Source organism: Tinamus guttatus, unplaced genomic scaffold (genome assembly GCF_059628265.1).
Source record: "Tinamus guttatus ecotype Peru unplaced genomic scaffold, ASM5962826v1 Tinamus_guttatus_pri_ptg000028l, whole genome shotgun sequence".
Classification (NCBI taxonomy): domain Eukaryota; kingdom Metazoa; phylum Chordata; class Aves; order Tinamiformes; family Tinamidae; genus Tinamus; species Tinamus guttatus.
Window position 1 is genome coordinate 1252205 of NW_028288562.1, and position 13309 is coordinate 1265513.

Here is a 13309-nt window from a genome sequence, read left to right on the forward strand (position 1 = left end):
AACCGTGCACACATTTAAATACATCATGTGATTTACGGCTTTGATTTAATACGTATCGTGTTGTACTCACCCTAGAGGTTTTTTACTTTTGTTATGCTCTTGCTGTATTTTATATCCTTGTAGGTCTGTGTTTTATCTGTCTGTTCACTGAGCTGCAGGATCGCTAGGCCTGCTCTGAGCAGGTGCCCCGCGTAGCTACATGACCAACACTTACTTAGCAGCTGCCAAATGTAAGTGCCTGCTCTGTTATGTGCGCTGGGCCTGAGATTCCCGTGGAGCTTTTTGCAGTATTGGCTCTAAATAATTTGAAATATGACTAAAAGAATAAAGAAAACTTAAAAAAAAAAAAAAAAAAAAAGTGACAGCTGAAAATACTATGTTTTCATCTTCTTTATTCGCAATAAGATATGCTTTCCGTAGATATGTCAGATATAATACAAAGGAGGGTATATTTAGCTGGCATTGTTTCCTGCGCTGTCATGTGTATATCTTAGGATTCAACATTTTCTAAAATTTCTCATGAACAAGGCAGCAACAAAGCCACCGCGTTGGCTTGACAGAGCTCCCGGTGGGCGCGAAACCCGCCTGCCGTTGGCGTGCGCGGGGAGCCTGTTGTGCAGACCCAGAGCCCAGAGCCCGCGTGTTTGCAGCTGTGTTCTGTCAGAGGCAGAAGGGTGCTGGTGCTGCTGGCTCCGTGGAGCACCCGTCGCCACGTGGGTGCCCGGCGTGGTCAGCACCTCCCGCTCTGCACCTCGCAGGCCCGCGGCCCTGCGCGCGGATGCGGCTTGGCCTGCTCCTCCTCACGGGCCGCTTCCCCCCACGGTTGGTCAGGCGGATGTTGCCGATTTGGAAAATGCTGCCTGGCATCCCTAAATACCCCCTGGGCCAGGTGAAGTGACACAGGGGTATCTCCCATTTAGAAATCTCTACTTAAGGGAGAAGGAGCCCTCCAAAGCAATGACCTGGGCAGCTGGGGGTTTTATTCCTTTGCCTGGGCAGCCAGTTGAGGCCATTTCTGCACTCACGTGGTGCTGGCAGCTCCTGCCTTGCCCGGTGCAGTGAGGAATTGTGACATCTCCCTAATTCTTGCAAAATGAGAGAAAAACTGGGGCTCTGTACAGCAGTCAGTAGCTATGTGTGCCCAGCGTGCTGTGCCTCTGCAAAGAGACAAACTATTTTTTAAGGTATCTCAGAAGGGGAACTACCAGTAGAGTATAAATGTAATAAGAAATTTAAAAAAATCCATTTAGATCCTGACTAATTTTGTAGTTTGTTTTTCAGTAAAGGCAAAATAACACAGTTAAGAAGATATTGAATGAGACTACAAGGCAGTGGCATTTTTGGGGCAAAGTCCCTGTAGTTGCTGGTCCAGTCTGCTGCACATCGGTGAAGCGCTGGAGTGTCAGGAAGATGATTTTAGGTTTTTGTTGCTTCTGTTTTTCATGTTCCTTCCCTACAGTTTAGTGCTAACTACTGAAATGATACCATGTGCTCGAGTTCATACCTATTCACTGATCGACAAGATTAGCTGGGCCCTTAGCTCTCTGCACTGAGGCCTGATTTACAAGTACACCCAGGCTGGTTGTCCAAATTCTAGGTCAAATGCTGCTTCATTTTAAGGAGGAAAGTCAGCTGATTGCATTGCATCAACACCAAAGTGTTTTAGTGTTTCTTTAAAAAAAAAAAAAAAAAAAAAAAGAAGAATCAATTTTCCATGGTACAAATATTTTAACTCCATTTTTCTTATTTCTTATCTCAAAGATGCTTTGATACATTTATTTATGTAGAAGGACAAGAACAAGTGCTTGAATTTAACTCGGTTATGTTTTGCCACAAGCATACCAGTGACACAAGGTGTGTGCATCGCATTCAGATTAAGAGGTTAAGTTAGGAATGGCTGGCTAATTGGCCAGTATCTTTATCAAATAGCTATTCTTGTTGATCGTCTGATGAGATTTCACAGCATGTTTTCCTCCAAGTTTTCCACCTGAGAGGCTCAGGCAAAATGTAATGAGACTTAAGGTGTCATGATGACTAAATGGGAAATTAAGAGTGAGGTCTGAAATACAATTGCTTATTATATTTATGATTCTGTTTATATGTGTTTATATTTTTAAGATGCCTATAAGCATAGATCAAGTAAACCTGAGTTGACATAAGGATTTTTTCCAATTGAATGTTACGGTAATTGAAATTAAAACTGTCTAAGGGAGGAGATAATTTTATAAAACATTATTAAAAAGCATAGGAGACTGTGGCATTTCATTCAGCTTTCATAGGCATGTGAAGTGAATATTATAACAATGTTATAACCTTGTGCAAACAGAAATGACTGCGCAGGTTGTAGGCAGAGATGAACTTCTCTACAGAGATCAAGTTCTGTACGTTGCAGGGCAAAGGCTTCCAGTATGTTACTCTCTTCAGGATGCAAAAGCTCAGCTTTTACCTGCACTTGGAGATGCAATGAGCAGATAAGGCTCTTGGTGGGATTTGAGACATGCCCAGATGGCTAAGCTGCAATGTCTTAGATGCTCTGTGTGCTTTAAATTCCCTCAGTGTACTCTCTATTCTTTTAATTGTAAAGAATTATAAGGTTTTTTTGGAGTTGATTTTTTTTGGGGGGGAGGAGTGTAGTTTTAGAATGTTGGAGTTGTACCCAAATATGTTATTCAGCCCACTCTGCATGCACAAGCTGGCTTTAAGCAGAAATATTATCCACATCAGTGTTGGCATAAAATATGTCCATACGTAACAGTGTACTGGCTCTGAATGCTTTCCTAGGACAACCCACATCTTTTTTGGTGGAATTAACAAGGATAAATTGTAACTACTCTCTGCAGTCAAGGCTTCAGCAAATAAAATTTTCATAAATTTGTAGTAGTACAGAGCCTTATAAAAATAGTTTTATTATCTGTGTGCTGATGCCTGAAAGTTCACAGTTCATCAGTTCACAGGAGTGTAAAGTCCAAGTGAAACATGTTTGCCTACTAACATACCTCCTAGTTTACAGCGTAGTGCATGAGCTGAAAACATCTGGAAACCTAAAATCAGGGGTGCGGGTCTTCTCTGAGTAGCGAGTTATTCGCGTTAGAAAGAACCATTCCTTTTTCCGAGGGGATTTTTCTTTCTTTTAGTCTCCATAATCGACTGCCTGGAAGCTCCTTCGCTGTTCGCACAAGGCAGAGCTGGAATTTTTGTTGTTCATTTTGCGGCCCAAAGTAGAAGCCTTCAGTATTGCTAGAGAATATGTGATCCTTTTATTAAAGGGAGAGCAGGAGAGACATAAAGGTTATTTTAATTTATATTTTGTTTTTCCACAGAGAGCATCCTCCCTCTTAAAAAGCAAAAATGCTTTTATGCATTGCTTTTAGGTGAAAATCTTTTAAGTATCAGCAATGTTCCATATGTGCTATACTATAGCAAAAAAAATTTCTGAGATCTTTAGGTTAAAATGAGTCCTCAGCTGTGTGAAAGATGCATGGACAGAAAAATTGAAGGCTTGTGATATAGATTTCCAAAGAAGTGTATGCTAAAACCGGAATCAGATTCCTCCTGTGCTGCCAGGCAACTTGGATTCTCTCTTAGGAAGATATTTCTTTTTCCCATATAAAAAATTACTAATTGGAGAAAGTTCAAAAGTGGTATTACTGCTAATGGGAGGACTGCAATGCTAGATTTGCAAAGAAAGATTAAAGAAAGCTGCACTGCCTATTTCTAGCTTGGCTAACCATCAGCAAAGTTCATCAGCAGTTGAATGATGTCAGCTGCAACAGGAGAGTATTTAAAACTGCATTAGCAGGGAGTGACATAATAAAGTTGTAAAATAAGGAAAAAGTAAAAATAGATATGTTGAATAGCAATAAAAACTGTTAGGTGGAGGAACAGTTCCAAAGGAAGCGATACAAGGATGACAGCTGGAACACGGGTTTGCACCGTGGATTTACATTTCAAAGACGTGTAGGTGCATAGGGGGAAACTGCTTAAAAAAGAAGGTTTTGTGGCATGGAACAACCTTGTGTTGGAAGGAGGTGTTTGTTCAGGAAGATCCAGCAGGCTCTTGAGTGTCTCTTTCCTGCCCTTGCACTTTAGCTGAGAATCACCCTGGTCTGTCTGTGAGCAGTTATGTCTGTGGGAACCTGAACTGTGGTGTTACTGGACCTGTTCTGAGGCTGGCAGAGGCATCACTTCATCACACATGTTATTGGCAGCAAGGGCTTTTGCTGTTGTACAGCAAGGCAGCTTTTTCCTGACCGGTCTCTTTACTTAGGTGACTTCAATGTAATAGGAAGGTAGAAGGGTGAGCTAGGACAACAGGCGGTACCATTAAGTGCTCAGGCACTAACCCAAGCAAGGAGGAGCTCTGCAGGTTGTAGCACAAGCATGCAGGGTGTATGGCTTGGTCATGAGGAGTTTACTTCCATCCCTCATTCCCTGGCCATTTGGAGAAATCTAAGACTCCACTTGGAGGTGGAAAACCATTAGTGACTGTTTCAGAGTGGGAAGATGATATGAGACAGTGTCGATTTTAAGCATCTGTTTCAAAGAGTATTTTTTACATCCTGCCAATCACCCTGAATCCGCAGGTACTGTGGCTGCCCCTCTTATTACAAGAGCTGCACCAATCCTCCCCATACTGTGTCGAAAAACATCAGTTTTAGGAAGTATTCCCTTTGCTGGCCCACGGTACCTAATTGAGCTTGATTATCCCTGAAACAGAATGTGTCTCAAACGCAGCCCTTCCTCGTGCACTGGGTCTTGGGAGCAGGCAGCCAGCCTGGCTTGCTTCAGTAGCTTTTAGATGTAAACAGTCTTTAATACACTATCTACGTTGTCAAAGCCTAATCTAGATGATGTACTGCCATTGCTTCTTTTGATATGCTGGCTTGGTTTCGAGTTCTCCTTGGATTGCTTGGCCCCAGATGGCCTTTTTGTGTTTTGTTTACTTTTCACTAAGCTGTCACATATTTATTCCCATTAGATATATGAAGTCAATGGGTTCAGCCTGGTTTTACAGCATAGTTGGCTAATACGGCACAGAGAAACACTGAGTGAAGCCAAGCAGAGGGTCAGGAGAAAAGCAGTGGGATTCTTCAGGCACAAAAGAAACACCAACAAAACAAGAAAGTGGTTAAATACACAGTAGAGGAGGTAGAGATGTTTTTTTCTAGGAAAATATTTTGATTGGAGAGTGAAAATTCACCAAAATATGGAAAGGTTTGTACTGAATTTCTGGTTTTAAAACCTCATTTCTGTACAACTTCTGAAATTTTAGGTGCATATTTTTAAAAGAAAAAAAAATGGAATTTGTTTCAAATGTTAATGGATACCAAAGTGTGACTTTAGCAGCCATTGAATGTAATGAGTTGGTTTGAATTTATTTAACATGCAGTTATCAAACAGAAGTCTTTGAAGATGCACACCTTCTACCAACAGGCATGCATACATTTCACACAGAATCACATTATTTTTCCTGTAAATGCTTGTTTTAGTGGTTCGGAGAAACATCTTACTGGGTTTTATTTGTTTATGTGAACTTGGTATTAGTGAAAGGTGCCCAGTGTGCCCCTTTGTTTCCAGAACGGGGCCAGTATAAGTTTTCTGCACAGTGCTCTTTCACTAACAGCAGGTTGCTCTCAAATCACCTTAAATTTCCTGCGTCTCCGCTGAGGAACAGAGCAAAAGCATCAAGTGGTGCCCATCCTGGTGTGATTTTTTTGTGTTGCGAACTCGAGGGCACTCAACCTTTACTCTTCTCAATAAATAGACGCCAGTGGGGCTGCCACACGGGTAGGTGTGTGAGGTCCTCGTGGGCGCCCGTGGCCTGAGCTGTCCTCCTCGTTGCTGCAGGTGAAGCACGGGAACTACGCGTTCGTGTGGGACGCCGCGGTGCTGGAGTACGTGGCCATCAACGACGCGGACTGCTCCTTCTACACGGTCGGGAACACGGTTGCAGACAGAGGCTACGGAATCGCTCTGCAGCACGGCAGCCCCTACCGAGACGTCTTCTCCCAAAGGTAAGGGCTCGGAGAAGGAGCAGCGCGAGCGTCTCTCTCAGATACGGAACCTTTTCCTTTATTCTAAGCTTTCTGTAATGGAAAAATGTCTTGTGCTGCCTCTCAGCTTCCTGATTTTTGAGATGGGCGTTCATTTCCTCAGAGATATAGGGGATTATACATTTCTCTAGCAACTGCGTTAGAAATACTTTGTGGAGATTTTTTATGAGCTCCTCTTGTTCTTCACGGAAAACCTGAGCGAGATCGACCAACCTTTGTTAGCAGGAAAATAAGGTAAGGAAAGAACTGAGGCTTGTGTTTCAAAGGGACGGCATGACTCAAGCCTTCCTTTCACAGAAACCTTTTCTTAAACAAAAGAAAAGCAGACAAACATCGTAGAGACTTTTGTTTGTACCCAAAAGTTTAGATGCTTATGCCAATACTAATCAATACCTTCAGCTACAAAAGGGAGATGTTTCTGCTATTGTGTGTCTCAGATCAGAAATTTTAAATGAGTGGTATCTATTTTGTCATCTCAGCACTGGATGCTCCACTGCAGAATCGATTCCTAGTTCAAAACACATATATGAAATGTGAAAAAACATCAAACATCAAAAAAAACACCAAACATCAAAGTGTTATTTCTGTCGTCTGACTTTGTTAGGGCAAGATTTGTGCTAATCTCATGACCCTTTCTTTCTGATCCTTTTTTATTCTCTCAGACCCTTTTCTGATTATTTATGTTGAACTTTGTACAAAGCAGATTTTACACTTGTGCTGAATATGGCGTGTATGGAAAGGGTGTGTGCGAATCATCGTCATACGATTGCACTTGGTTCAGACTAATGCCTTTGCCTTAAAACCACGGTGTAAGGTAGGGGAAAAGGTAGTCAACGAGTAACTTGACAAGCACGTTGAGAGAAACAGTTGTCTGCTCTGCCATACTGCATGCACAGAGAAGGCCTAAATTGTTCGAATGGGTTATTTGCTGGGAATGATTTGGCTGAATTTTGTGCTGAGATAGCACTAACGAAACTGAGGAGTTCACAGAATCAATGATGAGTTTTACTTCAGTGAACCATATGTATGATTTATATGAAAGACCCAGATTAGCATTATGGGGAATTCCTCGCTGAATTCTTTAATACTCTGACCATGACCCGTCGGGCTCTGCTAAATCTCTCGGCTCGGTACCATTCGTGTTTCGCATGCAAAACCCAGGAGCATCTCGGGTGCTATTCAAGGTGTTAAGACATCATCTTCAGGGCATAAGTAAGTCTGTAAATTAAGGTAAGTCTGAGCTGCAAAATTTGAAGACCAGGAGGAGTTTCCTAGGCTATTTCTCCAACACTAACTATATGGAGACAGCCAAGTGACAGGCAGGGCGCCTGCCAGCACCAGCCCGGCCCTCCTCGTTCCCCCGCCTCCCGGATTCCTGGATCCCGGTGGATGTATCCAGACCACATTAGGAGCAGTCCCCGGCATCGCCTGCAGAGCTGCTGCAGTTTGCAGCGCTTTGGGGAAGTGGTGGGCACGGCAGTATTCAGCACCCAGGAAGGCTTCGTTACCGCTTCTTCCATGCGCTGCCTTCCGTGTGGTCTCTGCAGCTCTGGCATTTCCAGGAACAGTTTTATTTTCTCATAAAATGGCAGCATTTCAAGGTATTATATTTTGGGGGTATGGCAAAGCAGAAGGAAGCATAAAAACTGGCACGTATATAACTCTCTTTATCTGAGGATCTCTGATGTGCTGTTTAAATATTAGCTTTTCTCAGTGGAAAGTAAATGTCATTTCCCCTGCCATGAGGCAGCTTCCAAAGTCAGGTGTTTTACAGTGGTGGCATGGGGAGTCGTAGGCACTCAGACTTCTTCGTTTTGGTTTCCTGCTGTAATTACAAGAGCTCTGGTGGATGGAGAGAGGGGTCATTCCTGAGCCCGTCAGCCACAGGAGGGACTTGGCACCCAGGAGAAAATAACTCACTGCGTTAGCAGGATGAAGGGCAAAAGGAGAATGTGTTTAGGGTAGTGCCTAGCTGCTGCAGAGCTGAGAGGGGCTGAGATGTATATTCAGGAAATGTGGGCACTGCCTTTAAACTAATTTTTATTTCTGTGTTATGACGGCTGATTATATTGCACTTTTAATTACACCCATAAATATAAATTTGCACTTTGAATCTGCCAAGCACCATATGAGAAACAAACACACGAAAGAGGATGTGTGCTTATAAGGTAGATTTGCTAAAAGCCCTTCAGTACTGTTTCTTATGATTATTTCCATATGGTTTTACAAATCATCCTTGCTTTTCTCCCTAATGAAAAGGCTGAACAACCCTCAGCTGCTGCAGGCTGCATGCTAAATAGAGAGGAAAAGAGACTTTGCTGGGCGGGATTAGCAAACGTTCGCATGAATATTTCACACGCTTTAATACGGTGGGGAATCACTTTGAAATATGTTGGCATTTCTTGATCTTGCCCCAAATAAATATATCTGCGTGAAAATGCAGGGCTTGTATTTTATGAATTTCAGGGAAACCCATAAGCTGCAGAGTGTTAAATCCCTGGGGTTGCAGCTGTGAAAGGCCTGGCAAGATTACAGGAGATTTTGGTCTCCGTGCGGGAAGCAGGGCCGTGAGGTTAAGACTTTTCATTACCTTTTCTGGGCAGGCAGGGAATTCCGATTGAAACAGGGCGAAAAAGGAGCAGAGAAGTGTTAACGCTCCAGCCCTTCTCCCCAGGGCCACGGGGCACAATTAGAGGCAGGGTAATGCTGTGGTCAAGCTTTAGCCTTGGGGATTTGCAGGCGTATTGCGCGTTTGGGCGGCTGCTGTGCTGTCCTGCAGGGCCTGGAGCCATCGTGTACAGGGACATGGGGAGGCACGTGGCTTTAGAGAGCGTGTTGGGTGTTCCCTCTTGTCCGCAAGGACTCGAATTCTGCAACGCAAGTTTGGATGTCGTGAAGCACTGGTGGAGAAGGTGATAAACATGCTCATATTTCATGCATTTTCTCTTAAAAAAATAAAAAATAAATAAAAAATTCATTCCAGACCCAGCACAGAAAATGAAGCCGTGTTCAGCATCAGTCTCTCAAGACTCTGGGAAATAAAAGGCTTTGGGGTTGAAAAAGAGCTTTGGACCCTCCGCGAGCTGTGGAAAGGGCAAACAGTACATGAGAGAAGCTGTAATGCTCAAAGCGCAAAATCAAAAAACAGCTTTGCTGTGGGCTCAGTTTATTGGAAAAGAGGAGTAGCCAGCCGAAAGCATTACCAAAAAAAAAAAAAAAAAAGTCTTTGAGACCTTTCCTTTTTTCACACACAGAAAATTTGTGACTGAAACCAAGCGCCAAGCAGTGAGTGCAGACTAAGATGCCACTTTCCTCTATTCCGATGTGGCAATGGCCAGCTGGCGTCTTCGACAGCTGCTGTGGCCATGTCCCTGGAAGAGCTGCTTCCAGGCCGGCCGTCATGCCGGCCCTGTGCTTGGAGCGCCGGGAAAACGCTGTGGTGGCGTTTGAAGGCCGGACCCTCCGCAGCGTCCTGCCGCCTCCGCCTTGGCTCCGTGCAGGGTTGATTCCGGGAGCGCGGCCGCTCCTCCCGCTAGTGCCGCAGGTCCGGCCGCGGGGGCTGTTACAGCCCAGAGCGTCCGTGCGCCGCCTCCGCTTCCCAGCAAAAGGAGTGGGCAGCGGTAAGAAAGATTCGAAGAACTGCTGAACTTGAGGAAAACTCCTGAATTTTAGTAGCGTTTTGTAGTTTTTAGAACCTTAGATTATGTAACTAAACTTATATGGGAAAGGGAGGGATTAATTCAAGGTTTCTGAGCCATCTGACATGAAAATCCCGTCCCAGTAAATTCAATCCAGCCCATACCAACAAGGTTGTCTCAAGTGTTTGCTGTAAACCGAATTGTTTGCGTGTATTGAAGTTTTACAGAGGCGACGAGTGCACGGCTGCAGGGTTTAAAACTGCTTAGTGCTAAATGGGTTGGCAGTGGGGCCAGGAGAAGTCTCGGCCAGCAGCTTCTCCCAAAGATCTTTCCTCGTTTGAATTTCCAGCGGAGGGCTAGGGTTGAGACACCCTTTTCCATGGTGCTTTGTCGTTTTTGTGGCTGCGTTTCCAGACCCCACGTTTTGCACTTAAACGTGGGAATGGAAACTTCATTCCGCCTCATGACTAAGTACAAGCACAAAACAAGAAGGATGATCTGATCAAGGCAAAACTGTGCATGCCACTTTATTCCTAAAACACTTTGCAAAGTGCATTAGTAGTTTGGATCGGACGCGCTTGCGCGGAGTGCTCTGAGCGCAGAGCTGCGGCACCGTGTTTCGTTCATGCTTTGCGTGCCCAGCTAAAACTTCCATCTGTATGCATTTATTCTGCTTCGCACATTATGCTCTCAGTTACTTTGAATATTTCAAAGTCACAGCACTCTTTTCCTGACGTGCATTTGTCAGAGTGAACTGCCTTGATTGCTGTTATTACAGGCTGCAGCTCCTGAGTAAGAGGAAAGTCTTCTGTAGAACCAAAATGTGGAAAGTGCTCGATAAAACAGAATATTACAGTAAATGAATAGAAATAAACGTTTTAAATGACCAAAGCCAACAAGAAGGAGGGGAGGGCGGTAGGAAGGGCAGAATTATAAATCTCACGTGACAAAACTAATCAGGAAGAATCCAATCAATCTTTAAGTTGATTTTAAGACCAAATATATAGGAAATGACTCTTAAACAGCCTGGTAGCGGGTCAGGAAAGTGTCTGTCTTTGATTTTCTCTTAATCACACACTTTATCATGCTCCTCTAATGGTCGCTTTGGAAAAATAAGATCCTTTTATACTGATTGTATCTAAGAAAATAAAAAGCATCATATTTGCTACTACTGTCTTCTGCCTTCTACTGACAGAATAGTACAAAAATAGGCAAATTTGCACAGCAGTGAAGGAAATCTGCCAATTAATTACCTACAGCTGCTCCCCACAAATCAGCAACTTTTTAAGAAACAAGCACGAAATAACAGAATACCTTCACAGGCTTCAGTTTTGTAGGTGGGTTTCTTTTTTTTTTTTTTTTTTTTTTTAAAAAAAGAGCACTAGTATCTGTGAAGATACATAGCTCCTACAGAAGAGTTGCAAGCTAAGTAAACTGCTGTAGGAAAAACTCTCTTAAGGGAATACTTGGTCTGCAGCAGGAGAAAAAGTAGAAATCTGTGGAATTGCACACCTCAAGGTTCATCCTCTGAGAGAAAAGTAGCAGGAAAACAAGCATGTTTTTCCAGGCTTGGGAGGAGGTGTTAGGGGTTCCTATCCCAGAACCGCACTTTGTTGGCTTTGCATGAGGAATTCCCAGGGAAGCAGGAGAGGGGTTTGGGTGGAAGTGCAGAGCAGAGCCTTGAAGGAGCTGACAAGTGTGCAGGCTGTTCTTGATGTCGTTGGGTTGTGCTGATTTCCTCAGGTTTTAGGGGGCTTCCGTTAATTAGCAGCGGATCTTCAGATGATGGAATTGCTCCAGATGTATATCAGTTTAGCTGACAGGGGAGTTTAATCCTATAAATATGTCAGTGACATAATTTAGATTTAAGGCCCCATGAAACAGGGAATTGATGTTCTTTTATTTTTTTGCTTTCTGTCTGCGGAGTGCTTTGCAAACACATCAGCTCTGACAGTCACGTTCTCACGCTTTCAAAAATCCACGGAAACAGCCTCAGATTTTGCAGATCTTTTCTCTCCAGATATAGCTCTGAGCTGAGGGTTTGGGCTCGCTGTAGATTTGCAAGCGCTGTTGTGGCGGAGCAGCTCGAGAGGAGGCAACGGGTCTGGATGCAATTGTAATATCCACAGGAGTGAAGGTGGTGTTAATGCAACGTGGTCAAATGCCTGAAGAGGTAAGGGTTGTTGGTATATTCCTTACTCCTGAGTTAGAAGTAGCCGTAACACATCTCATTTTAAAAGTAACAGTCTTGGTCCCGGTCAAATGCGTAACGCCACGTGAAAATAAAATAAGGGGGTTTAGGAAGCAGCGCTGACAGGTGTCTGGCCCAAGCACAAACGTGTCTCTGGCTGCTACATCAGTACGTTGCTGTGCTGTCAGCTTCCTTCTCACCTGCAAGGTGGAATGTTTGTATATATACACCCAGGGTGGCAGCAGCTGCCCCGTCTCACTGCTTACGTCTTTCCCCATCCTCCCCAGGTGTGTTTCCACGGCTGCTCTTTTGGCAGATATTCCTGCTTTCCCGCAGCAAACTGCTGTTCCCTGCACTGCCATCGGGTCTGCCACGGGGTTAGGGGGCTTCCGCGTGTGCCCTTACCTTTCTGAAAACTGCAATTAGTAGAAATGCTCACGTTCACGTTAGCTCGGTGAAGATGAGCTCCTTGCTGAAATGCTTAAACGTGGCAGCCGTGAGATTGCTAACGCAGACCTTGCAGATCCTTTACGGGTGGAATTATCGCCGTGCTGCATCTGAGCAGCGAGGCTGGGGTTATCTCTGGGCAAATAGTACAGGATCTTTACCCAGCAGCAGCAGTGCTGCGGGGCCAGGTGGATGTGCTGGCCTGGGTAAACAGGACAGTTCGTTCCTAGCTGACCACACATCCTCAAAGTTCAGCCTGTGGTGCTCGCAGGTGCCGTTGGTGATTGATTGGGGCTCGATAATGGCGATATACCTGGTGTGCTGCCTGCAAAAATACTTGTGTTCTCGTTTTCCCACATCCTAGGCTTTAGGAATCTCCCCTTATACTGACTCTCTCTCTATATATATATGTGTATATATATATAAAAAAGGTAAACATTGTATCTGAGCAGGAAATGTGTGTGTTTATGTCTGACAGTCTTTTTGGTCATCTTTCGTTTGGAGCACCGTCTAGTGTTGCCTTGAGTCATCGTGCTTGGACCGACAGCCTGCTCTCAAGGAGCTTTCTGGGGAACATCTACCAATTGTTTCCTGGTTTCACGTTTATTGCCTGCTCTGAACTTGAGGTTTTCTTTCAAAGAAATTTCAGCTAAGCTTTTGGGTTGGTTTCAGAGCAAGTGAGTTCCTGATGGTTGCAGGATGAAGAAGCATGATATTCAGGGATTGTATTTGAACTTGAATTTGGAAGCAACCTGAAGATAGGAGATGATGGCCCAAAGCCTCAGCAGGCAGAACCGAAGCTCTTGGTGCATCTGGGCCATTATCCCAGGGCTCCGCAGCGATGCTGTGGTGAGCTGAGCTGGGTCCTGCCAGCAGGATAACTAAATGTCATCGTTCAAGTGAGTCTTTGGGAAAGCTGAGAGCAGAAACCCGTCATTTGATAGGGAGAAATAAAAAGGGCTGTTTGTAGTAGTTGCAGA

General features: G+C 44.2%; 1 protein-coding gene across 1 annotated transcript in view; it reads left to right on the forward strand.

The window, feature by feature from the left end:
- Window positions 1-13309, forward strand: part of GRID2 (glutamate ionotropic receptor delta type subunit 2) — a 561587-nt gene that overhangs the window by 508162 nt on the left and 40116 nt on the right. Inside the window, exon 14 of the mRNA XM_088529596.1 lies at window positions 5848-6014. Coding sequence (XP_088385722.1) covers window positions 5848-6014 — 167 coding nt within the window. The remainder of the gene's footprint in view (window positions 1-5847; window positions 6015-13309) is intronic.